General features: G+C 43.1%; 1 protein-coding gene across 5 annotated transcripts in view; it reads left to right on the top strand.

Annotated features, from left to right (window-relative positions):
* The window catches only part of ITPR2 (inositol 1,4,5-trisphosphate receptor type 2), a 270,523-nt gene that overhangs the window by 138,030 nt on the left and 105,633 nt on the right, over window positions 1-26,860 (top strand). For all 5 annotated transcript variants that reach the window (XM_051628013.1, XM_051628027.1, XM_051628007.1 and 2 more), the window contains 3 exons: window positions 6,494-6,684; window positions 7,520-7,662; window positions 9,925-10,033. In XM_051628013.1, the coding sequence (XP_051483973.1) occupies window positions 6,494-6,684; window positions 7,520-7,662; window positions 9,925-10,033 (443 nt within the window). The remainder of the gene's footprint in view (window positions 1-6,493; window positions 6,685-7,519; window positions 7,663-9,924; window positions 10,034-26,860) is intronic.

Genomic DNA, 26,860 nt, shown 5'->3' with positions numbered 1-26,860 from the left:
TTAGTGTAGATTTTCTGTTGGAAAAAAAAACACATCCAAGATTGGCAGGCTTGTGTCTTGTCTACACAAAGCTTTGATTTCCCTTAAAAAGTCTTGCTGTTGCTGGCAGTAGTGTCTCTCCATCCAAATGCATTTGTTAAGTAGTCAGTACATGATTAAGGAGCTGGAGGGACTGATTTATGGAGCAAAATTAATTGAACTAAATATGCATCGCTCCGTTAAGTGACAACTGGGAAGCGTGGGGGAACAGGATATAGCTGCCTGCAACTACCAGAGGGGCAGAAACAGCAAGGAGAGTGAAGGCTTCTCAGCCAGTGACACGGCCCAGATTTAATAACCCAGGAAGGTTAGAACTGGACCCCCTTGCTTTCTAAACTGCTGCAATAGAGGAGCCCAGGTGCGGCTGGATCCAGTCCTGTGTGTGTCACAACTCAGACTGGGCAGCCCAGGGAGATTAGGACTGAACCCCCTTGCTTTCTAGACTTCCTTCAGAGAGGAGCCCAGGTGCCGAAAATCCTTCTCTCAGACCTGGTCTTTTCCCAGAGACAGTAAATGTATGATGGTCTGAGTAAAAGCTCGACCGTCCAGTAGCCCTTGGTCAGATTAAGGTGCAGCGACACACAAGGTCTGTTTGTAACAACACATTTATTACACTAGCAGGAGTTAATATTGAACAACCTAAAGAAAACCACCCGCATGTATATATTAAATAAGGAAAAGGGGATGAGACGAAAAAGGTGAGAGGAAGGGGGGTGGGGAGAAAGAGAGAGATAAAGAGGACAGGGAAATCACCGGTCCTGGATCCAGCGTCTTTGGTCCAGCCAACAGGGGAGGGTCGATGTCCATGGTCAGTGTAGATGAAACTCCCCAAGCCCACCATTGCAGCCCCCTATTTTATAGGCCTGGAATCTTGATTTCATGAGTACTGTGTGATTGAGCTATACATGTGTGAGCAGCTGGAGTGGACCTACACCCCCTCTGCCCCTCCATCATGTTGTTATCTCAATTGTTATCTCATCTCTGCAGGCCCGAGGCTATATGCAGGCCATTCCTGCAGTCTCCACCCTCCCAGGCAGGCCTTTTGGAATGCATATGAGCAGGGGCTACAATGGGGTTTTGATACCATTTCCCAAAGTAGGTCCGGAGGGCTGGTCCCTCACAGCCAGGTACAGCTGTGGCTTTTTCATGACCCCAGATGTCTGTCATGCTCCTCCTTGAGGCACCGTAAGTGGTGAAATGCCTGCATGTTCCTCAGAAAACCCACACCAGGGCTAGTGTAGGGAGGTGTGAAGTGTACTAAATAGCTGTGAAGCCACTAAATATTTTGCTACATAAGCTAATGGAGTGAAATTTAAAATTGGAGAGCACCAGGTGGGAATATCAAGGTGGATGGTAAGGTTCCTTATGGTAAGATAGATTGCTCTGAAAAATGGGCTTCCAAGGAAAATTACAGGCAAGGGCCACTTCCCAGAAATGCTTAGTACTAAATTGATCCTAAGACAGGTAGGCAGCATGGTGAAAAGACAGTGCTTCAGCAAGCATTCCTGAAATGGGTCCTTTTACTTCCAATTTCTGTGTTTCTGTGAAGGGAATCACATGCAGGTAATGTAACAAAATACATCTCAGCCCATTTCAGCCCTTCTGTTAGGAGCTGGGCTGTGCACTTGGGTCTTTGGAGGAGTCTAGCTCACACTTAGAGAGTGGCTTGATTTTTAACTACTTGATTATCCACATAAATACTGCTCTTTTTTGTTGAGTCCCCATCTCAGAGTACTTTTTCATAGCTTAAGCAGTGAAGGAGATGAAAGCTGCTGATGCATTGGGTACACATAGAACCATACAGCACAGAGTAGAATATTTTTCTGTCACCTGGCTGCACTGGTGTCCCTGTGTTGCTTATTATTTCTGTGGGTACTGTTTGCTTGCTCATCTTGGCTCAACTGTGGCTATGGCTGACAGCAGAATTGTGAGCAGCAGATTGAGAATTAGCTGTGCAAAGGACTTCCCAGCAAATCACCTTTCCTCTGGCATTTATCGAATCATAGAATTATAGAATGGTTTGGGTTGGGAGGGACCTTAAATATCATCTAGTTCCAACCCTCCCTGCATGGCCAGGGACACCTCCCACTAGACCAGGTTGCTCAGAGCCCCATCCAACCTGGCCTGAGCACTGCCAGGGATGGGGCACCCACAGCTTCCCTGGGCAACCTGTGCCAGTGTCTCACCACCTGCATAGTGAAGAACTTCTTCCTAACGTCTAACCTAAATCTGCCTTCTTCCAGTTTAAAGCCATTACCCTTAGCCCTATCACTACTTGAGGGACTTGTAGAAAGTCCCTCCCCAGCTTTCCTATAGCCCCTTCAGGTATTTGAAGGCTGCTATAAGATCTCCCTGGAGCCTTCTCTTCTCCCGGCTAAACAACCCCAGTGCTCTCAGTCTGCCTTCATAGGAGAGATACCCCAGCTCTCTTGATCATCTTCATGGCCCTCCTCTGGACTCACTCCAACAGCAACATGACTTTCTTGTGTTGGGGCACCAGAACTGTACACAGTACTCTAGATCTCATCAGAGGAGCAGAGGGGTAGAATCACCTCCCTCAGCCTGCTGGCCACACTTCTGTTAATGCAGTCCAGGATCTGGTTGGCTTTCTGGGCTGTAAGCACACATTGCTGGCTTATGTTGAGCTTCTCATCAACCAACACCCCCAAGTTCTTTTCCTTGGGGCTGATCTCAATCTATTCTCTGCCCAACCCGTATTTGTGCTTGGGATTGCCCTGATCTAGGTGCAGGACCCTGCACTTGGCCTTGTTGAAACTCATGAGGTTGATATGGGCCCACCTCTCAAGTCTCTCAAAGTCCTTCTGGCATTGGCAAAACAGTGTAATGTATTCAAGGTGTAATTAGCCCCATGCAGGATGCACTAGGTAGGAATTGGGCAGTATATAAAGCTACGCTATCCCCTCCACTGCAAGGCAGAATTTACCTTCTCTGAAGACGTGTTGTAGTCCGCCATGGTAAGAATACCTATGGTACCAGTTTACTTACAGCCATGTAGCATGTTTTTTTCCCCAAGTTCACTAGTCAGATGAAAGACAGTTTTACCCACTCCTGGCTTCTTTGTCTACCAGCTTTAACCCTACTTTGCAAGTTTGAGTGCTGTCCAAAAGTATTTCTAAGTGGAACAAAAATAAGCATGCTTTTAAATATTTTATGTTCATACTTTAAGGGAGATTGACACATTTTGAAGAGGAAAGCAGCCTACAACACCTAAATTAAAAATAAATATTTATGTTCACATTTGTTCATCAGCTTTCGAAAATGTAAAAATATGTTTCATCTTGTTTTAAATAATGAAATGTGAAACAAATGAAAGATAAACTTCCTACAAGCTGCAAAGAAATAAGAAGACAAAGGTGTTGTTTATAGCTTAGACTTCAACAGTGCCCTTTGACAACCAATACAAATCTTAATTACAAATGGAATTATACATATAAGAACTGTTCATAACAAAGGAGTATTTTTTTTCCTCTCTCTCTGGTTTTCTTTGTGATAGTTTTAATTAGCTGCAACTCTTTGAACAATCATAGTCCTTGACTGCTTCCCAGAGACTGATGGAAGTTGTTAACTTCAAATGGCATCTGTAGGACTACAGAAGTCTGGATTTTCCTCTGAACAGCATGCTCCCTATTGCTAAATTTATTCCTGGATATATCAGGATTCCGCATACATACCACTTAATTGAGAAATGAGCACTGTCCGATAATGTTCCAGTGATTGACATTAGGACACAATAAATTGGATTAATAGGCTGCAGCACCCTACCCACACTGGCAGAACTTTAATGGACCTCTGTAATAAAGTAAGCAGCAACAGGGCAAATGTGTTTTGGAAAATAACCCAGTCAAATAATAGCAAAAAACAGTCATTAGAAATAATGGCCAGCCATACACAGTATTTTCCTCATGGTAATCAGGAGCCTTGCTTTCAAAACAAGTAGAGAGTGGAAAGAAAAAGTCAATTTCTAGTGTGGAAACTGCTGTACACCTGATACTGATGGTTCAGAAATGTGTGTTCCTGTCTTGACCTAAGAATTATTTATTTTTTCAATTCCCTATGGCAACCTGTTTAAAAGAAAGTGCCCATCAGAAACAGAATAAGAGATCTGTCTTCCAGCCCAGTTAAACAGCCTAATCTGCAAGTGGAGGCCCTGGTCCTGCATCAGGATACACCCTTGCAGGAAGAAGAGAGGAAGGTGCCCTGCACCTGCCAGACCTATTAAAGGGGTTAGAGCAGGAGTGACCCTGCTGTAGTCTGGAAGATTGGAGGTTGAGGTGCCACAGCCAAATTTAAGGCTTAAAATAAGTGCTGCTATTGCAATACAGTATTTGGGGGAAGAGAAAGTTTCTGCCTGGCATGTGTGACTCACCGTGCTTGGCAGCACAGGAGCCTTCATTTCTCAGAGCTGAACACCTGCCTCTCTGCCTGCACGTACTCCTGTGCACTTCGATGCACGGGTTGTTTAGCAAAGAAGGGCATCTGTTGACTTCACAAGTTCAGGACTTAAAGTTGTGTATGTCTGAAGAACTGGGAGGGTGGGGTGGAGTATTTCTTTATGCCTTTTGCTACTGTGGAAAGTGTGCATGCTAGTGCAGATGGGTGGGGAATCCATCAGAGAAATGTTGTACAGAACACGGGCAAATGCTTTTTGAAAAACTCACCTTGTTTCAATAAGGAAAACAGAAAAAATAGTTCTTGTTAGTCATTATTACAAAGGAACTAGAATTGTTTCTTTATTTTACTTCTAAGTTTCTATTGAACGTACACTGTGCCATGGAAATTAAATGAAATGATGCAGAATGCAAAGCCTAACCACTGGAATTGTGACTTCATCTTTCAAACTGAGATATTGCTGCATTGATCTGTTTTTTACTTGCTGAAGTTCAGACAACTCATGCTGAGCCATTGAAGAATGTCACTCTGATCTCCAGTGGAATGGAGAGATGTGGCTAATACAAACTTATGCCTACAGGAGAGGGCAGATACCTTCCAGGATTATCTTTCAAACTTCCTTTGCAAATGACTGTTCAGGATGCAGTAGTAGTTTAGTAGTAGATGCCCTGCAAGTATTCATGCAAGTCTTGCCCTGTTGTGTTTTTTTTCTCTCCAATACTCTCTCTTTTGTCCTTTCCCAGTCCTCAAGTCTGAAAAAAATTAAAAAAATTCACATTTTTTCAACTATTGGTTTGATTTTTTTTTTTTTTTACTGTAAGTTAAACTATTGCATATTTATTAACTATCGATTATATTTCAGTTGCATCCAGGAACCCTCCATGGTTTAACAAACCTGGCTGTATAGGAAACCAAAGGGAGAGAGGAGACAGCTTTTTTTCATATTTAATTTGTATGCACTTTGTTTCTCAAGGTGTTTACAAGAGAAATACACGGAAAAGCAACAAATTGCACTTGGGATAAATTGACTAAATGTGCATATGTCCACTAAAAAGAAGAATTTTTCAATTTACTTCTGAATAGAGTAAAACTAGCTATTGAAATAATAATAATGCATAGTGGTTTTGTTACTCTTATTAATGTATCTGGATCTCATTTATTTATGTAAGTAAAATAAAAATTATTCTGTTTTAAAAGATAAACAGTCACAGAGTGGCCAGGGTTGGAAGGGACCTCTGAAGATCACCTAGTCCAACCCCCCTGCTAGAGCAGGATCACCTACAGTAGGTCACACAGGAACGTGTCCAGGCAGGTTTTGAATGTCTCCAGAGGAGACTCCACAGCCTCTCTGGGCAGCCTGTTCCAGGGCTCTGTCACTCGCACAGGAAAGAAGTGGTTTTTTTATGTTTAGCTTGAACCTGAACCTGCTGTGCTCCAGCTTGTGCCCATTGCTCCTTGTCCTGTCCAGGTCACACTGAATGTCAGCAGAGCCCTCTGGTGTGTCAGCCACTCCTCCCAGTTTTCTATCATCAGCGAACTTGATAATGGTACATTCTATCCCTCAGGACTGATGAATATATTGAACAGGACTGGACCCAGTACTGACCCTGGGGGTCTCCACTTAGACACAGGTCTCCAGCTAGACTCTGCCTCACTTACAATAACTGAACTCTGTCCTTCAACCAGTTCCCAATCCAGCTCACTGCCCTGTCATCCAATCCACAGTTCCTGAATTTGGCTGTGAGGATGCTGTGGGAGACCATGTCAAAGACCCTGCTGAAACATCTGTACCTATGAAAATATATACTGGAAATGATCCTTATCTAATTTTAAGTGGTACAGTTTGCTTTCTTTTACTACATTAGGACTGATTTCTACCAGCCTAGGTTTTTATTCCATAATTTAAAAACCTGTAGAACTGAGATCCCCTTGCCCTTTAACTTCAAGATTTTCAGGATTTTGCATACCATGAGCTTCATAAGGTTTTCAGGCTTTTGCCACTGTAAATTTCTTTCTTTCTTTTTTTTTTTTCTTCCTGTTAAAGCAAAGAACCGTGGGATTGCAATTCCAGTGGATTTAGACAGCCAGGTCAACACCTTGTTCATGAAGAGTCACTCCAACATGGTGCAGAGGGCAGCCATGGGGTGGAGAATGTCAGCCCGCAGTGGACCTCGTTTTAAAGAAGCTCTTGGTGGGCCTGCCTGGGACTACAGGAATATAATAGAAAAACTACAGGTACAAAAATAGCAAATTACTTGGTGGTGCATTAATCTAATACATGCCAGATGTGGGAAACACCAGAAACACTCATTGCATTTTCAGTGCTGGATTACAGTGACCCTTGCATTTCTGGGAGAGGTGGGGAGCAGAGGGCTCAGCTTTTCGCTGATGTCTGTTTGAAGTGAAGCCAACATTCAGGGCCTTTTGATCCATGATCTGAATTTGGATCCTACAAAAGTCAAGGACTAGAGAGGACTAGGAAGTATGTTCTTTTCCCCAAAGTGGTTTGGAGAGAAAGATCTCCTTTCTGCCTTTCACGGTCACATGTCCTGTTTTGGCTGCAGAGGAGGTTCTGGGAGTTTTAGGAGCCATTATGTCAGATTTGTGTCACTGGAGAATGCCTACAAGGTGGAGATCACCTTGTGCATGTAGTAGTTAAATGATACCAGGAATTTATGAAATAAGAAAACAACAGGACTCAGACAAATGGAGGAGCCCTAAACACCAAGGAAGCAACACCTCAGGTGATACACTAACACCATGTGTCTTCCAGCACATCATCATCTTGACTTTTGCCAAGTGTTTTGTGGGCATTACTGCAGAGAAGAAATTTTAGAGAGAAAACAGTGAGGCAGACAGTAATGGCCACTTTCCCCCTTCTTGAAGAGTGGCAGGAAGAAACTCAAGAGGTTGCTTTAGTGCCACCTGGGTTAACATGGGCTTTTTCTCATGCCTGTCAAAAGTGGGTCAAATAGGCCATTGCACAGTATTGTGTAACTCCATAGCAATGCTCTTCTAGTTTTCTTGGTTGGACATAGTTACGAATGACATTCCTCTTCTTTTTCACTAGGATGTAGTGTCCTCCTTGGAGCAGCAGTTCACTCCCATGATGCAAGCTGAATTCTCGGTGCTGGTTGATGTGCTGCACAGTCCAGAACTTCTTTTTCCTGAGGGGAGTGATGCCAGAATAAGATGTGGTGCTTTCATGTCCAAGTAAGTGGTGTAAGGAGAGGCCTATTTGCTTCTTTGGAAAAGGTGGCAGAGAGATAAAATATTGAGCAGCACTTAGCTCTCATTTTCAGCAGTGACTTAAGCATGTAGGTGTCTTGAGTTCATATTGAAAGCTTAAACTGAGGTCTTTTCCTGCACATATTATGTTTCTCAGCAATTTAGGAGTCTGGAGAGGAGCAGAGAGAGAAGCTGCTTGCCTTGCCTGTCTAGAAATTGAATGCTAGTAGCTTGTTAAAAATGTGACAGGCTCAACCTATTTCTGTTTTCTTAATGGGCTACTTTTGCTAGTAAGTTTCTCCAAATCTACAGCAGAAACTTAGACTTCCCATAGGAGAATTTTCAATAATCCATAGTGAGGCAGGGTGGGGTGCTCGGAGATAGATTTTTTTTTTAATTTATTTTTTTTTGGTAAAGCAAATATATCTTTTGATTTTTATTTTAAACTGCCAACAGCTCTTCTAAAAATACATTTCATTGGCACCCCTACCTGGTCTTGAATTAGTAGATGTTTTATTTGCAGTCTGTGCATTGGAATCAAGTCTTGCAATTTTTTTTATTAGTCCTCAAGTGAGATGCCCTCACTGCCCTTGAGAAACTATAATTTAAACAGAGGTTACTTGAGGGAAATGAATGCATTTGGCAGCTCTCCTGATTCCTTGGCTTTTTGCATATGCTACAGAGGTCGTGTTATAACAATATACTTTGTATGTTTGGGAAAAACTAAGTTAAGTTTTGAGCTTTTCCCAACCCATCCCCTCTGTCCAAACTCCTTTCAAAGGCAACATCAAATCAAGTAGATTGCAATGGATTTTCCAGTTTTATTTAAGTAATTTCCATGACAAAGGAATGCTTTGCAGAGCTATGCATGAATCCTGAGATAAAGGTGTAACTCTTTAAAAATGTTTTTAGTGCTGCAGGCCTGAGAGCTGCACTGCTTTGAACTCACTGCTCATGAAATTGGTGAAGGTGACAGTGGGAGAGTTCTGTACGGTGTCTCCACTGAGCCCATGATGGCATTAGTGCACTAACTTAGCAGTGGTCTAAATATAATCAGTTCTTTTGGGTTATGGATCACTGGCCTAGGTGATGCAGTGTCATCCCACCCAACCCTGTTTTTGGTGACTGCCTGAGATTTAGTACTAATAAGGGTGCCATCTTTCAGTGCAAATCAGTGGCCTTTGCTGTATGCTGATTGATCCCAGGCCATAATCTGGTGAACACTGTTCTACCCACTATAGTCCAGTACTGATGGAAAAAAAGCCTGTCCAAGGCCTTCAGAATTTCCCCTCCCTTCTATTTTCAAAAATATTTCTCCAGCCATGAGGTGAACCACTATAAGGACTTGCTCTGCACAGGGATAGAAAGGCTCTTTCTGGTATTGCCCTAAGCTGATGAAAACCCAAACTCCCATCACAGTCTTAGTTGGAGTCAGAAATGTCCCTTGTTTTCTGACTTGAAACAATCTTGTAAAGTTTTCGTGTGAATGTAAACTGTGGTTATGCTTCATCCAAATATCTGAATTTCTGAATCATAGAATGCCAGGTTGGAAGGGACTTCAAGCATCACCTGGTTCAACCTTCCCAAGTAGGAACACAGTTTAGATGAGACAGCTCAGCACCCTGTCAAACTGAGTCTTAAAATTGTCCAGCGTTGGGGAAATCACCATGTCCCTGGGGAGATTATTCCAATGTCCAACTGCTCCCACAGTGAAAACATTTCTTCTGATGTCCAGTGAGGATCTGTCCAGGAGTAACTTGCACCCATTACTCCTCATCTTTTCCATGTGACTCCTTGTAAAAAGACAAGGTTTTTGGGATTGTTTTAGCTGAATGCCATTTGCTAATTATATGATAAACAACCATCGTGAAGGTTGAAAGGTGTAAAAGGTCATAGCTTTTAAAGTTTGCAAGATGCATGGCCACTATTGGTTGCCTTTAAATAAAAGTTAAAATAAATACATGGTTACCTTTAAATCCAGAAAGGATGAAGTAACATGTTTGGATCTTAATATGGAAGGGGATGTACAATTCTGCCTGCTCTGTGGGCGGCAAGATACACAAATGGACACAAAAAACTCTCAACACCTTGAAACTCCTCTGTCCTTTTTAATGATGATTTCTCTTGTCTACTTTTCTTTCCTTGAGGAAAAAAATACATCGACAGGCAATTTTTGCATAAAGAAATTGTAGTATGGCTTAGCAACAACGTGTGATGCTCTTTTAAGGTTTAATATTTTACTTTAAGGTTGATTAACCACACAAAGAAGCTAATGGAGAAAGAAGAAAAGCTTTGCATTAAAATTCTTCAGACACTGCGAGAAATGCTCGACAAGAAAACTAACTTTGCGGAAGAGGTACTGCTACCATTTTAGTATTAAATAATAGAACTAATAGCATGGTATTAAAATGTTGGCTCTAGGACATTAATGGAATCTGACATGATTTCAATTTCATACATGTTTTAAAGATAAGGTGGTGTCTCAGGAACAATGTGATAAGGTGGAAAGTAAGATGGGAACAAAAGAGACTACGTGCCTTACATAGTTTTGTATCAGGGACTTGACAAGAGTCAAGGCAAGGAAGATGAAATGAATTAGCAGTAGCAAGCTTTACTGGATATGATTATTATATATTGGATAGCCTTTATTTCTGGAGATTAGTCTTCTTATGTCACATCTGACTGTATCAGAAGATCAATTGGAAATACAGGGATTTTTAATTGCAAGTGTGCAGTTTTTCCTGCTGCCTGTGGTGCCAGACTTAGGTACTCCATACACTTTTTAATACTCATAAATGTCTGATGAGAATATGTAATGTTTAGGTAGAGCTGCCAGTTTTGGGGAGAAAAGACGTAGTCTGTACTCTGTAAGTGTTTAATTATTTCTTGCACTCCTCTCTCCCATTATTGCCCAGTTTTCTCTTGAAAAACCAAGTTTTTCAAATACCCCTTTTGTCTTGCTTGTGCCTTTGGGTATCAGTAGCTAGACTCAGATTTACATGTCAGCTGTCCCTTCTTTTTGAGCCTGATCCCCATGCTTTTTGTGTGGTTTCCTCTTACCCACATTTCTGAATATTCCCCAACTTCTATCAGAATTACACTCTTAAATATGAATCACAGATCTATTATCTTTCAGTGCTGTCTTTTTCATTTGTTCACAGCTGACATGTTTAGTCAAGCATGTTAATGGGTTTCACTTTACCTTGAGAAAAAAATATTGATTACAACCCAGTGTCACACTGTTTTAGGCTGTTACACCCAAATATTTTCAGATGTCTAAGTAACAGTGCTTATTCATGTTACTGTACCTGGGAAAATTATCCACCAATTAGATCTACTAGCTATGAAATTCAGTCTTAATCCCAATCTAACCTTAAGAAAAATGAAATCTGGTTTTGTTAAGATGCCTATGCCTGTCTCTGGGTGTTTGAGATTTTACTTTTAAATGTAAATGTTTTGGTCCAGTCATATGGCACAATATAGTACCAACATACTTTTTTTTTTTACTGTAGATAAAAATACTCAGCACCTTTGTTTTAACCATATATTGTTTGTTTTGATTTCAACATATGGACATAGGAACACATTGCCCAGGCTTCAAAGCAACCTGCTAGACAGAATTAAAAAAAAAAATAAAATCTTAAGGCAGGACAGTGAAATGAAGAAAAGGCAGCAATAACAAAATATCAGCCCTGCTCTATGCAAAAACAACCAGTGCACACAGAGAAAACCAAACTCTTCTTCACCTCCTGCTCAGAGAAAAATGTGGCTAGGCCTCAGCAGACACATTTTTTAATGTCATAAAAGGGGTTTCAGAGGTGAAACAGATATTATTCTTAATTGTTATTCATACGTATTCTAATAGCTTTCTGGGTCCATAATGCCACTGCATCACATGGAAAAAACTAACTTGTTTTTGTAAGTGATGCATGCTATGATGAACTTTGTCAAACCTCTCCAAAATAATTGCACAGACCCACCGAAAGTTCATGTCATCTCAGGACTACAGGGGGCAAAAAGCAATGCTTTAATGTATGACTTCAAGCAGGCAAGCAAGCAAAAATTTGCCTGTTCTAATTGCTCTTCGAACCCTGTGGTGGATAAAGCCAGATGAAGTGAAGCCACCAGAGGGAGTATGTTGTATTGGGAGGGATGCAGGGCCTCTTCACCCAGCCCCAGCCCAGCCTCTAGTTCTCAGGAGTGGATTTAAGAGATGTACACCCAGACTCCTTATCTGACCTCCACCATCTTGGTGGGGCATGGTGGGTGGAAGAGCTCTTTGGAAAACATTCTTTCTCTCTCCTGCTTTCTCTCAAGTCCCATACATTTTACACTGAGGAATGTAATGATTCAGTGCAAACAAATGAGTAAACAAGCTTGTATGGTTTGCAAGTGCTTCTTTGACTTGCTACTCCTGTGAGTCATTGTTCATAGTATGAACTTCAGACTAGTAAAAACAGCACAATCAATAGCCTCTTCTGCATGTTTCCAACTTTTTTTTGAACTGTGGTCTTATTGCCTTCTAAGTTATTCAGCTATGTTATGCAGATACTACAAAAAATTATAGTAGTAAATACATCATGGTAATACCAGAACTAAGCTACGGAGGGACACATGACATTTTGACAGAAAGCCTGAGTTTGTTAGCCATCTCTCATAATGTATGTTGTGTGATTGATAGAAATATTAAACCTCCAGTTTCTGCAGACTTTTCCACAGTGAGAAACAAGGAAGAAATTGTGAAATAATTTTTTTTTCTCATCCCTTTACCTCCCACAGTTAAGATCCAGGTCTGGGAAACTTACCTTCCACTGTCTTTATCTTTCATTTGACCACTGGAAGATTGCCTGTTTCATTGAAGGAACAGGAGAAAAAGATAGCAGTAGGGGCTTATTTCACTGTTTTTATGCCTGTTCCTGTATCCACTGTCTCACCTCTATTGTTGTGCCTCCCCTTGCTGGTGTGTTTCAGGGCTGCTCATGTTCCCCTGGCTCCATCCTCAGCTGCCCTTGCAGTCAGCCTTTGAGGCAGTGCTTGCTTGTGCATTGTTGCTTCATGCCACAACATCTAATTGTGTTAGGAATCAAAGTTTAATTTCAGAAGTTTGATTAAGGTATATAAATGACACATAAAACCTCTTGCTCATTGATTTGCTTTCATAAGTAATTGTTGGTCATTATTAGGATCTGCCAGGAGTTCTACGCTAAGTCCTAGTCCAATTTTTATTGATTAGGAAACTAACTGGAATGAAACTTGATCTACAGCCCCTCTTTTACAGAAGGCTCTTCCAGAACAGTGTTAAAACACTCAGGTAAAGCAGTGTGTGGAGAAGTCAGCTGTGGTATAGATGAAAGCCTGCTTTAGACTGACTGGTCAAAAAGAAAAACAGGGGAGACAGAAAGGACTGTGTTTGTACAAGATCTGCCCCCATCTGTGTTTGATTTTCTTGTTGATGGCCATTTTTATACCCATTTTATAAAATCAGAAGGATCTTGGTCTAGAATTTTTGAATTTCATTAGACAAGTCTTCTTTTGTCCTTCACTATAGTGCTTCATTTTCTGTGTGAATGCTGCCTCTAGACCTACTTACATCTCAGTTGGAATCTGCATAACATTTCCAAAAGGGCCTGCAACACGTAGACCACTGATGCACGTTCACTTTCCAAATGACTAGAGCCTTTAATATTTTAGCATTATCTTGCTGCCCTGCTGAAAGCAACCATCACTACAATGGAGCTGGTGGGCCAGGAGGGGTGGGTCATCCCAGCTGCTTTAAAGAGCGTTTAGAAGCTTAAATTAAACCCTCCCTCAGTGAATTGGATGCAGTTGTTGAACTCTTGACAGAATTACTCATATGGCAGCTTTTCAACCCACTCCATCTGGTGGCATGTCTTGGCCATGGACAACCTTCTGATTTCCTAACTGTTCTTAAGTGAGGTCGGCATCTCTTGGGGGGGGGGAAAAATACTATTTCTGATAACATGTGAATGTGATAAGTTTAGTGAAACATGACTGACTGATCAGTGTCAATGGATGATAGTCCATTACAGAATCCAAGCCCATATACCCTGCCAACTGGTGGTTCCTAAGGGAAACACTATTATAAATAGATGGAACCCTTCAGTAAGGGTTACTTGTGCTGCAGAACACAGTCTTTATACTTTTTTCCTGCTTTAGGTGTTGAAGTATAAATAATTGAAAACCGCATTTTTAAGTGTCAGCAGAACAAAGGCTGTGTAAGCTGCTTAATTGTCAGAAATAAGTAGCTGTGCTTTTTTGCCTTTTTTGGAAAAACTCATGAAAAATGTTGGCTTGCTCTTACACATTTACCCTAGCTTTATGATTTAAAATCATAGAAGTAGCTTTGTAGCCTTTAGTTTTGCAGTGTTAATGTTTTACTTTAGATATGAAATGTAAGCTATCCTCTCCTCTTTGTTTTCAACAACAGCACCAAATATGCATGTGAAAAAATATTACAACTTCAGTGTAAATAAAAAGGTATTCCATTCCTGTAAGATGTAGTCCCTAATATGGCCAATATTGGTTCTTGGTCATTTTGTGCCAGAAGACTGAGGTCTTTTCATGTGGAGCTGTTAACAAAACTCCAATGAATTTGTCAAAAGTGATGGTCCTGGTTCATGAATGTATTGATCTGCCAGTCAAGCTGAAAGCATTAGGAGCTGCAGGTCTTTTTCTGCTGGGGAGAATGGTCTCAATGTGTCTTACAAGCCAGGAGACGTTGCAGGCAGTCACTGCAGTGTCCTGGTGTTGCAGCTCTTTGAATCGAAGACATTCTCAATTAAAACTGTGTTCTATTCTATAGCTTCATCTTTTCAAGATTATTTTACTTATTTGCATCTGCGAATTATGCAGCATTCAGATAAATAGCATATGTAGGTAAAAATAAAAGAGGAAAAAAGAAAAGTTTTGAGTATGTGGGGCTTGCTGAATGTTATACCTTAAAAGGACATTTATTTTAAATGGGAGGAAGAACAGGATCTAAAATTCTTTTGTATGTGTTACTACTCACATTTTTGATTAGTGGCACTGCAGACATTCTGAAGAATGACATTGAATTTTTCACCATTTGTGCTGTTTGTTTTATATGTGCTCATTTATAAAAATATGCACTGGGCTGTTTTTTCCCTGTTGTCAATAGGCCATTCTCCTCACAAAGCTCAGTGTGGCTGTAAGGTAATAGGGGGTTAGAAATAGTATAGAATGTTTTTTAAGCTCAATGCTGTTTATATTGAATTAAAAAAAAAAAGAATCACCTGAACTTTTCAGCTGGTAAAGGACATTTTTGCATTATCCTTCACTATAAACCTTCATCTTAGGAAAACAGCCATAGTCTGGGGAGAGCTGAATGTGCAGGGAGAAAGGATGTTTGGTTACCTCAAGCAGTGCCAGCCTGGTTGTTGTGACAAGCACTTATGTCTGGTACTGTCAGGAAGCCACTATTGTGGCTTTGCCATGACAGTTAGTGATGAAATATGGCAGAAAGCACAAAACCTGCTGGGACAAACCCCTCCATCTGTGTGATGGCTTCTGTGGAGGTGGTGGTCTGTTGCAGACCCAGAGTCTGCACTGGTTCACTGCAGTAGAGAATTCAAGCTTTGTTATTTCTGTGAATCCTCTGAGCCAGTAATTGCAGCAGCGGGAACATCAGAGCTTTCAGATATGCAAGACTAAACACTAAATGTGGTCAGACCCTTAAAGTGTAGTAATTTCTCATTATAGCCGTGCGCTGACATTTTACAAGCCAAAGAAACAAAACCTCCAGTGAAACAAACCAATGCAGTTTCACTTTCCCTGCCCCCCCTGTAGGCTTTGCGCTGGAATAATGAAGCAAAGAGCTGTGACAAGGCATGTGATAACTGGTGTTTGCCGTAGCTAGGTGTTGTTAGCCCTCGTGCTTAGTGCCTCGGGCCATCAGCCACTTTGGTATCTTGTTATTGCTGTACATTTTTTGTGCTTTGACACACCATATCAACCAAACTCTTCTGAAGTAGCATCCCTCATCTTTGTGGTATCCCTGATCCCTCCTGTCACATGCATTGCTCTGGACTAAAGGAGACTCCTGCTGTACTCTATGGAGGACATCCCCAGATATTCTGCTGGGTTTCAAATCGTGTACATTTATAGAGATTTATTTTGCTTTGAGTGCAAAACCCTGTAAGTGCAGCTACTTGGTGTATGAAAAGCATGACTTCTTTTTAAGGGGAGATTTTTTTTTTTTTTCAGTAAGTAACAGGTCCCAGATATTTGATAGAGACTTGGACCACCATCTGCTTGTGTTTGGAAGCCTGTTCAAAGCCACTTTACTAGGACCAGTTGTGAGTTGCTTGTGGTGGTCTGTGTCGAAGATTGTTTCAGGCTGAGTGCATTGCTCTTGTTAACGTGGACAGGAACTTTTTGACTGAAAGTCTCATGTATCAAGGACAGGTAGGAGACAGCACTTCTGACCTCTTGTGAAGTGTAAGGTCCTGACCTAGTGAAAGACAAGAGCACTGCCTAACTACTTTGCAGTGCTAGGTGCATTTGTGATTCTGCACTCTCTTTAATATGTGTAATTGTTAACTTTCACCGTGATCCAAACATATAATTTCCAGAGACTTTCGCTACTTGTAGCTTAGCTGCCAGTTGAGCAAGCAGTGGTGCTTAATCCTCTTTTTTTCAAAACCTTGATTTTTGTTTGTTTGTTCTCCAAGTCATAAACAAATCTAGCGGCAGGATGAAAAAAAACACATGGTTGTAAACACATTTCTTCCTGAAGGTTGTAGCCTCTCAGCAGCTTATATTTATCAAATTTTCAGAATCTGATCGGTTTTTATTCAGATTTGTTTCAGAAATATTAAACCCCAAATCCTGATTAATTGTTTTGGAACTTGTATCATCTGTGTTTTTCACATACATCTTTCATCTAAAGAAGCATACTTGTTGATACTGATTTAGACAGCATCAGCCAAAACAACAAACTTGCTCTGAACTTAAAATGACCACTTCTATGATTCCATGAATTTTTGTTCTGGAATTACCCCTTTTACACAGTGTATGTGACTTAAGGATGCTTCTTATTGCCCCCTTCTTTTTTCATATTAAATGCTTTCAATGGGTCTGATCTTAAGAACAGCTGACCATGAAGATCTTAACTGCCTGCAAACTGTTTGGCATCTTCTCTGTTAATATTAGTTTTACTTAAAAAGAAATGGAAAAGAGTGCAAGGGAAAGGGAGCTGTTTTAACAGTGAAACCTTTGCATAGCTCTGAACATGCGTAATCTCACCTTACTCAGGTACAAAATTAATGGACTGATCAGGATCCTTTATGTCAGCAACAGTTGGATTTTCTTTTAAATACAGATGGGATGGATTTCACTAAAGACTTAATTAATCTAGAAGTTAAATTCCATGCTCACTTGCTCATTTGAATTCCATGCTCATTTAAAACAAATGCTACATCATGAAGGCATCTGAGTATTTTTTTTCTTTCTTTCTGTCTGGTTTTATTTAGATATTTTCAATATTGGATCAGCCAAAGATTTTTAGGCATTTAGTGGAAGGTTCTATTAGATTGGCAAGGGGCTAGGTAAAAGACCAAAGGTATGTTGCAGGTTAATATGTAAAAAAAGTCAGCAGTTTTATCATATGTTTCACATGTCCAGGTGTGTGGAGTTTTTTGTGACAATGTATTCATACACATAAATGTTCATCTTTATTTTAGATTATTTCTATTACATCTCTTTTTTAATGAGTAGCATATGACCTCCACGGTTGAGTCATATCAGAAGATAAATATTTGAATGTGCATTCTGTGTCCTACCATCTTGTTTTAACAGAGTAGATATTCTTGCGTAGAACATAAGGTGTCTGATATGCGTTAATACTCTGAGAGTTACTTACCATGAGGAAAAACATCATCCCCATTGCCACCCTAATTTTAGTGATTGGTGCTGTTTCAAGTATCCAGTTGTTATCCCAAGAGGCCTGAGTCTGCTTTTTTGCAGAGCAGGAGCAATACATGTAGGTGCAATAGGGATTCTCATACCCTGCCTGTCTGATGCTGGGAGGAGGTGCACTGAGGTGAGAAGGGGAGTTCAAAGGAGTGTGTCAATGATGGTTATGGTGAGAGAAACAAATTGCAGGCATTCTGAAGTTTGGGGTAGTTGCAGTTTTTCTTGGGACTTAGTAGAATAAAGCTGCACAAACTTTTTTCCTGACTGTGAGCCTGGAGGGTTTTTCTCCCCACACACCTCCTGCTCCTTTTTAAGTATTTGTTGATACTAAGAAAGTCCACATTTCTGAGCAGTTTCTGTACCACTGCCAGGTAACATGATTTTTTGCTGGTGAGCACAGAGGAGTGCTGCAGTATCGCAGAGACCACTGTGTGGCAACTGTGGACTTTTCAAAAATGTCTTCTGTCTGTGGGAGCAGGTCAGCTGCTGCTGCTTCTGCACAGCTGAATTCCCACAGCAGCCAAATGTCTGCAGTCGTGGAGGGGGCGAGAGAAAATGTCTCCTGTGGTTCTGAATTTCCTTGGAAGGGGAAAAGGGTTCTTTTGTTTTCTGTTTGGTTGTTGTTGTTGACTGTCACAAATTTGCTGTTGCTTTATTTAATATGTTTGAGCAGCAACCCTGTTTGTACTTTGCAGTCGTACCAGAGATAGCAGTGAGCAGAATTCAATGCATTGTATTAAGGATGGCCAATGAATATTTATGATAGACCTAGGGAGCCAGTAATAAAAATGAAATCGGCATGATGCCACTATATCCAAATCTTTGATCTCTGTTTTAAGAAAAAATACAATAAAGCAGGGATAATGGACTGATTATGATGGAATGGTTAGTTATGGTTAGTTAGGGCCGTGTGAATAGGTGGCATTACATAAACTGCTTTAGTCCAAGATTTACAACGCAGAAATGGGTTTCAGGAACCAAGTTTCTCCGGAAAACCTCAGTTTATGATACAATTTTAGTTTAGTCAATCCAAACACAAAGAACTAGCGATGCATCTCTTTCAGATACCATGACAGGCTATGCTCTTGTGTTACTAGGGGAAGCAAAAGCAGCAAGAACCAGCAAAGCCCTTCTATTCAGCCTCTTTCTGTGCTTCATCTGTGAGCACGTAGGGAGGGCTGAGTGTTGTAGTGAGGTGGAAATTAGATTCCACTGTCTGACCAGGCTGTCTTGCCGGATACTAGATATGAGGGGACACTTGAGGTTAGCAGCAGCAAGAGGAAGGCTCCCAATTTGGCATCACTCAGGTGGATGCAAGGGGCATGGCTGGAGATGTATGCCCCAGCTGGAGAACCACCTACCTCCATCAGGAGCAGGGAAAAACTGCTGCAATGTGCTGAAACAGCTTTGGGGAAGCCTAATGAAGGAGTCAGTATTTGACAGGCATGGGGAGCAGGAACAAGCAAGCTGTTTTTCTTTTTAATGGTTGCAATTACTTGCTTAACACCCCTGCCACACTAAGCAAGACACAGAGGAGGGTTGATTCCAGGCCACAGATGAAAGTTGATCTTGAAGTCTCTGTCTAGCCAGACATGAGGAGGAAATGGAAACTCACTGTTTTCTGATGTGTTTCATACTGATGTAATTTCTAGGGGACTTCATCACTAATGACATCTGGCAAGGGATTAGTCTGTAATGTGGTCCATCTCTCCTCTCTCCCCCTTTTCAAGAAAAAGAAAGTATATGCTGTATTGAACTTTGGAAAACAGCTATTAAGCAACCACAGTAACTGCTGCTTCTGATAGTATTTTTTTTTTTAATTTTTATTTTGTCTGATGGGGATTTTACCCAGCATGTTTGGCCTTGGAGGAGCGCCTGGATGGTATTGCCAGCTGGAATTGTCAGAGCTGCTTTTGTCTTCTGTCCTAGGAAAACAGAAGCCTGGCGGGCAGTCACTCTCGCTCTTATTTCATATCCCTGCTTAGTCAGAGTTGCCAACCCCAAGCACTGAAAACCCTGAGTCAGGCCACAAACAAATCATGAGATTTGGCTTGAAAATCATGAGATTTTTTGATTACAAGTAGTTTATTTGGGATTCTTTGAGTCGTTAGAGTGTCTGATTTTCCAATTTTATTGTACAAATCCCAGAGCTTGAAATATGCTTTACTGAATTATGCGTTTGTTTACTTAATTGCAAGCCAGGTTCATTTGTGGTTACCTGACCTCTGGAGTTCACAGGGAAAAGACCGGAATATCTGAATGATGTGCGTTGACCAGGCTGCTCAATGAGGGGGCCTGTTGGGGAGCTGATGATTGCCCTGAGGATTATGAGCTTAATTATCTCGGTGTCACTTTGACCCCTAGGCTTTTTGCAGAGAGGTGTTTTTTTTTGTTTTTGTTTGGTTTTGGTTGTTTGTTTTTTTTTAAATGCTGGGCAGAGCCTGAAAGTGCTCTTTCAGTTTACGGCAATGAACACTTTGTGCAGGTTGTGCCTTGTTTACCTTGCCGCAGCTTTTCAGGGGCAGCACGTGGCACCTTGCCAGGGAGGCCCGATTAATCCATCTTCTCCCCGCTGCAGTTTCAGCGTCGCTCGCTCGCGTCTTGCTGGGCGCGCACACGTGCTGGCGCTTTTCTGCTCGGCGCAGTCACGAAGCGCAACGTGCTGACACGGCCTGCATGTCAGCAAGGGGCTGTGCTGGCTCTGAGCTGCCAGACAAGGAAATAGGCTCTGAAGGCTTGGTTGGACTAGTGTTGAGAACTCCACATGCAGAGCTGTCGCTTGGGGTTGGGGAAAAGGACCTTATCACTCTGAAAACTCCTCTTGGCAGAGTTGTCCAAAATGTTTTGTTCCCAAGTAGTGAGCAGTTGCACTCAAAATGTCTCCATAGATTCCTTTTTCCTGAAAGCCTTTTATCCCCTCACCTCCCCCCCTTTTTTTGTTTTTACTACCTTCCTCCTCCTTCATGGGGAAAACTTGATTATTTTTTATTTTTCTACTATTTAGCAGCATTTGTGTCCCATTAGCCCCACATCCAGTGGGGCTGGATGCCAGTCTCTCTCAGGTGCCAAAGACACTGAGATAACCTTGACTCCCAGGTTTTTCAGTATGAAGACTTTTTACTGCCTTCAGGGGAACAAGCAGCTTCACTTGAACCAAGTGTTTTCTAACCTACGACCAACTAGAGGTTCTCAGCTCTAGGGTTTCCCCCCACACCACTCTGCTGGGTGCAGTTTAGCTCTTAAGGAAATTGAACCCTTCTAAAAATACAAATATTTGACTGTGACTCTCTAAAAATTAAAATCTTTGCATTTAAACAAATATTGGGAGTCCTGTACGTTGTTGGGAAGTTCTTCCTCTTTTACTAGTCAGGGCTGTTTTTCAAAGGGGCTAGAAATGTTACTGGAAAGTAGAATATGCAGCCTGGGTTCTCTTGATTTTACACAGACCCGTATTAACAAGGTTTTGTCTTTTTGAGACAGAGGAAGTAATAGTGGTAATTCACTGCTGGCAATAAAGTGGGTGATGGCCAGTAAATTTACCCTAGATGACACAGAGAATTGTTCTGGTTATATGTCACAATATTTATTAAATATATCCTGATTGTTGCTAGCATTTTGTTAATGTTGTAATTTTAATTCTGAGAAGACTGACCATGAGGACCTAGAAGTGCCTTTTGAAAAATGGAAGCTGAACGATTTAAGCTGTCCTTTTATTTTTCTTCATGTTTAAGTATTCTTGCGTGGGAGAACCTCAGATTTTGTTGGTTTGAGTTTGAATTTTTTCTGATGCTGTATCTGGAAATATTTGCATGAGAAAAAAAAAACAAGCAGAAAAACCCCACCTCAGCCAGAGTAACAAGTTTGAGATTACTTTGGGCTGTGGTGTGCTTAGTCAAAAACATTTGTATAGCAGAAGTCTGGGCAAAGTGCTACCTATTTCTGCCTGGGTGTGCAAATAACCTGCTAAGCCACACAGCCAAAGGAAAGAGGGTCAAGTAAGAGCAGTGCTGGCTGCATTTGAGCATGCCAGACATGCACGTTGAGCTAGGATCAGGAGGTGGCAGATGAACTGGCTCCTTCTGGAGTCCTACCTGATGGTCTGTGAGGTTGCTTAGCAGGGTTTACTCTGCAGAGTGTGGTCTGCAGAGAGTCACTTGACTTAAATGAAGCTGTTTAGATAAACATTATTTCCATACTTGTGATACTGAAAGAGCCTGTTTTAACTCAGTAGCAAATTCTAGCATACCGGGTAATCTAAATACAGGTATTTTGTGTGAAATAACCCAGGAAGTCAACCAGTTGAAATACGCTTTTAACCTAATTTTTAAACTCTAAACTATTTGAAGGGGGAAAAAAGCGACTCCCATGACTTTTAGCTTTCCTGTGTTTGCACACTTCTTCCTTTTCTCTATGTTTTGTTCTGATTTTTAGCTGGAGAAAGACTTTGAGAGCAGGAAAGGAAGTGTTGCTGGGATAATGTTTTCTTTTGAACTAGCCCAGAGTTTATGGCTTCTGTGTCTTAAGTTCAGTACTTTGATCACTATCTGTCTGTTTTGCTACTAAGCCTATGCAGTGTGACTTTACTACTGAGCCAGCTGGGGCTCTGCCCCACACAAGAATCGTGAGGTAATAAAATCAGAGTAAATTAGAAGTGTTTTCTCAAGCCCTCTGCACAATTCTGAGCTATTACTTTCTCACTGCACCTTTGCCAGCTGAAAAGTAGCTGCTTTACTGCCCCAGACTACGCCGTGCACGTCCCATCTCCCTCTTCCAGCAGGGGCCTCCAAAGCCACAGGAGGTGGCTGCCCAGGCGCTGGGCAGCTGCAGCAGAGCACAAAAGGGCTCTTTCAGACACCTTCTTCTAGAAGAGCACATGTGCAGCTAAAACAAGTTACAGTGCCCATCTGACTTAAGCAAGAGCCACCCTGGGGAAACCATCTTTCCTTTATTCATTTTATTTATTTATTTTTCTGAGATTGGTGTATATTGCCCTAATCCTAGTTTCTGACTTGATTAACACTGTGTTTGGGCCAGGACTTAGTTCATTCTAGATTTTTCTATTGTAAGAAGGGTTGTTGAAGGGCAAGGGAAAGGGAAAGGAACTGATCTCCCCTCTGACAGGCTTCTTGAAGCATCGCTTTCTGCCCCAGGCCTGCTGCCCAGTGATGCACTGTAGCTGTGGGCATTTGTCAGGGGAGCAGAGTGTACTTTTAAGTATCACAAGCTAGCTACTGTTTTGGGCTCCTCTCCAGAGCACCAAATGACTCACCTTCAAAGAAGGTCTCTCTGAAAGTGGAAGCTGGACTTTCTGTATGACAGTGCAGAACCTAGCAGCTGGCAGGGTGCCTGTTTTCTCCTCCTTAAATCAAGCAAACAATGTGCTCCTGGGCTTTGTGAATGAACGATTTGTTAAAAAAAAAAAAACTGGATGAAGTCTTAACAAATACTGATTTAGTAAGCTTGGCTTTGGATTATCTGCATAAATTCTTGTTCTGAAGTTGGCTTCTACTGGGAAAAAGCATGCTTTTTAAGATTTGCTGAAATGTTGGCATACATGAAAGGAGTCACTTCTTGAAGTTGTACAGATTTCAGACTCTTCCTGCTGTGTTGGCCAACTTGACTTGCAATGCCTGTTCATCCTGAAGGAAGAATTCTGGGTCAAGGTAGCTCGAAAAATCTGCAGCCCAAGAGAATGATTCAAGAAAAGACAAAGCACAGGGTCTTTTACAAAGTACCCTCCTTTGCAAACCTCCTTGTGGTATGCAGTCGCTGATGCTGAGGATGGGTGGGGAGGCTAGCAGCTTCCAAGGGAGTGAGTTGGATGTCAGGAACAGACTGGTGCAACTTGGGATGTGCATTATTATATTGGATCTTGGGAAAAATTTCTTTACTGGAAGTGGTCAAGCATTGGAACAGGCTGCCCAGGGAAGCGGTGGAGTCAGCATCCCTGGAGGTGTTAAAGAAACATGAAGACCATGGCACTTCAGGACATTGTTTAGTGGGCATGGTGGTGTCAGGTTGATGGTTGGACTTGGTGATCTTAGAGGTTTTTTCTAACCTTTAATGATTAATCATCGCTGCACTCCTCCCAGCACTGAGGTGTTATGTTTAGTGATGCAAATGGTGACAGTGGTAGGACCCCCTTGCCTGAAGTGGGTCTAGTGCAGCTCTGGGCCCCTCAGTTCAAGAAGGACAGGGAACTGCTTGAGAGAGTCCAGCGCAGAGCTACAGAGATGATTAAGGGAGTGGAACATCTCCCTTATGAGGAAAGGCTGAGGGACCTGGGTCTCTTTAGCTTGGAGGAGACTGAGGGGCGACCTCATCAGTGTTTACAAATATGTAAAGGGCGAGTGTCAGGAAGATGGAGTTAAGCTTTTTTCAGTGATGTCCAGTGATAGGACAAGGGGCAATGGGTGCAAACTGGAGCATAGGAGGCTCCATGTGAATATCAGGAAGAACTTCTTTCCTGTGAGAGTGACAGAGCACTGGAACAGGCTGCCCAGAGAGGCTGAGTCTCCTTCTCTGGAGACATTCAAAACCCGCCTGGACCCGTTCCTGTGTGATGTGCTCTGGGTGACCCTGCTCTGGCAGGGGGGTTGGACTGGGTGATCTTCAGAGGTCCCTTCCAACCCCTAGGACTCTGTGATTCTATAACCTTCATCTCTGACACGGGGAGGAGTGTGTTTTATGCCCCACAGCTACTATCTGTCCATTACTAAACAGATCCCGCCTGGTCTGTGGAAAAACCCCTCCAGGTGAGGGATACCTGGCGCGGTGGGCATTTGCTGAGCAGGAGAGGGCCGGCACCCGCTGCGCTGCAGCAATCCAATCCCTGGATGATCGGAAGGGCCTTTTCCAACCAGAAGGGCTCCACGGTTCCACGGAAGCAGCTGGCTCGGCTGCGGCGGCGGCGGCTCTTGGGGCCGGGCAGCGCGCCAGCAGACCCTGCCGCAGGCCGCCTTCCCGCGGGCTTGGCATGGCGGGGGGCGGGGGGGCACGGACACAGGGCGCGGGGATTTCGTGTCGCGGGGCTCCTGCCGCTGCCGCCGCTGCCGCCCGTGACCGCGCATGCGAGCGGGGCGGCGGGGGCGGGCACCGGCGGCTCCGCCTCACCCCGCTCCCCTTCCCTTCCCTTCCCCCCCGCCCGGCGGCAGCGCCCTTATGTAACGCCCGCAGTGTCTGGCAGCGCCCGCCCGCGCCTCACGTGTGCTCCCCATCCCGTCCCCCCCGCCTCCCTCCCTGCCCTCCCCCCGCCATCCCCTCGCCGCTGCCGCCGGGCGCCGAGATTCAATTAGGCGGGCCGGGGAGGCACCGTGAGGCCGCACGAGATGAGCTGGTTGCTGTGAAGGCGCGGGGGGGGGGGGGGGGGGTGGAGCGAACGGGCCCGATGTCCAGGCGATCCGGCGGGCATAGCGGGGACGCGCAGCCGGGAGGGAGCCCGACCCCCCCCCAGCCTGATGTCACCGGGCTCCCAGCGGCACCGGCAGCAGCACCGCGGGAACCCCCCTCCATCCCTCCTCCATCCCTCCTCTTCTCCTCTGCCCTCCCGCTGCCCAGAGAGCGGGGAGACGCGTTTCGTGGCTGCTCCTGCCGCTGGCTCCTCGGCTGCGGGGGGGTGGTCGCCCAGAGGCTGGCAGTGCCTGCAGGTGGCCTGTGGGGACTTCTCATCGATTCCCTGATTGGCGAGCCTCCCTGGCGGCGTTACACGGGGGTGTCGGTACGAAGCTGCACCTGTCCTTGCCATAAACCTCCTGGCCTTGAGCCTGACTGTGGGGAGGGGGAGGAAAAACAAACGCCAAAAGACCCAAACACAACAAAAACTTGGAGGAGCTGGAGCAGCTTGAAGTTTAAAACAACCGTTTTTGTTAATAAGCAATTAAGGAGCAAATTGACGTAACAGGGCCAAAAGACAGAGAAGCAGTTCCCCCGTTCCCACCCTGCAACATTCACCTTTTCTCCAAAGTGCATTTGGAAATGTTGTCGTTCTTCCTCCGATGGAAGGCAATGCTCGTTGTCTTGCCCTTGAATAAAGTGATATTGCTGCCCAGGAGCTGCAAAGAAACCAAACCCTCGGAAATTTTCACCTGTATTAAATCTCCTCCGCTTCTAAGGGCCTGAACGCGCTGTTTGCCGGCAGTCTGAGTGCGTGGCAGTCAAAACATTTTTGTCTTAAACATTTCCCCAGACACCGCTATAGTAAGAAAATAGCCGTTTACAAAGCGGCGCTGGCAACAAACTCCAGTGTTGTTTGATAAGATCAGGTATTCTGCGTGTGCGTTTGGGGAATATTCAGCAAGTAATACCGCTTTATATGATACACATTCTATTATCCTCAATTTATTATGTTTCCAAGAGGAAGTTATCATTGGAGTCACTTTTTCATTAATAAGTATCACAAAATGGTGGTTTTTTTTTTGCTGCTGATTAGTGATTTTTTTTTCCCCCCTTCCTTTCTCTTCCTCTGTTCTTTCATGTCATCTCTATATACACAGTTAACACACCGATGTTTAAATATACATTGTGATGTATAGTTACATAACCCTGTCTTGCAGAGTGCTGAAAAATGATCCCTGGCTGTTTTTTCTGGCTGTTTTTTTAAAGTAACAGTTTTTGTGTATAATCCAGCACCATCAAAAGACAGAGGGAGACATGCTGCAGCTACATAAGGATCCATTTTACACAATTCAGAACAAAAGTAATACAAATTATACCCCAACAAATATCATGTGCTACATTTCTGCTAGCCAGCAAGTCTTAAATCCAGAGGATATAAGTGTGTTTGCTAACGAGTGGATACTAAGTTGATTTAATGAGTTGGTGATACAGTTGGTGACTGCTCATTATAATCAGAAGAGTTTAACTTGCTGCAACTCAGAAAACAAATGGGTATAGCTCAGGCTGGACTGGGCTGTGAGCAAATCCAGAACTTCTCCTCTGTGCAGCTTTAGCAGTCTTGGGTTTTTTCCGGCTTCCCGTTAGCCATTCTGAGCTGTATTTAGGATCCTTTTACCATTCAGTACTAATCTATCTGAGGAAGGGTGGTAAGGAAGTGGTCCCAGCCCCTGCCCCTCATGGCCAAGGAGCAGAGGCAATGCCCAAGCACGTAAGAGGAGTCAGGAATCTTGACAGCTGGAGATGAACAACCTGGTCCCTCTCAGAGGAAGCAGCCACTCTTCTCCCAGCCTGTGGGGACAGAATGTTAGGACCCAGGTTGTCATCTGACAGGCAT

This window comes from Apus apus, chromosome 1 (assembly GCF_020740795.1).
Source record: "Apus apus isolate bApuApu2 chromosome 1, bApuApu2.pri.cur, whole genome shotgun sequence".
Taxonomy (NCBI): Eukaryota; Metazoa; Chordata; class Aves; order Apodiformes; family Apodidae; genus Apus; species Apus apus.
Note: the sequence above shows the minus strand (reverse complement) of the source record. Positions and strands in the feature narration are given on the sequence as shown.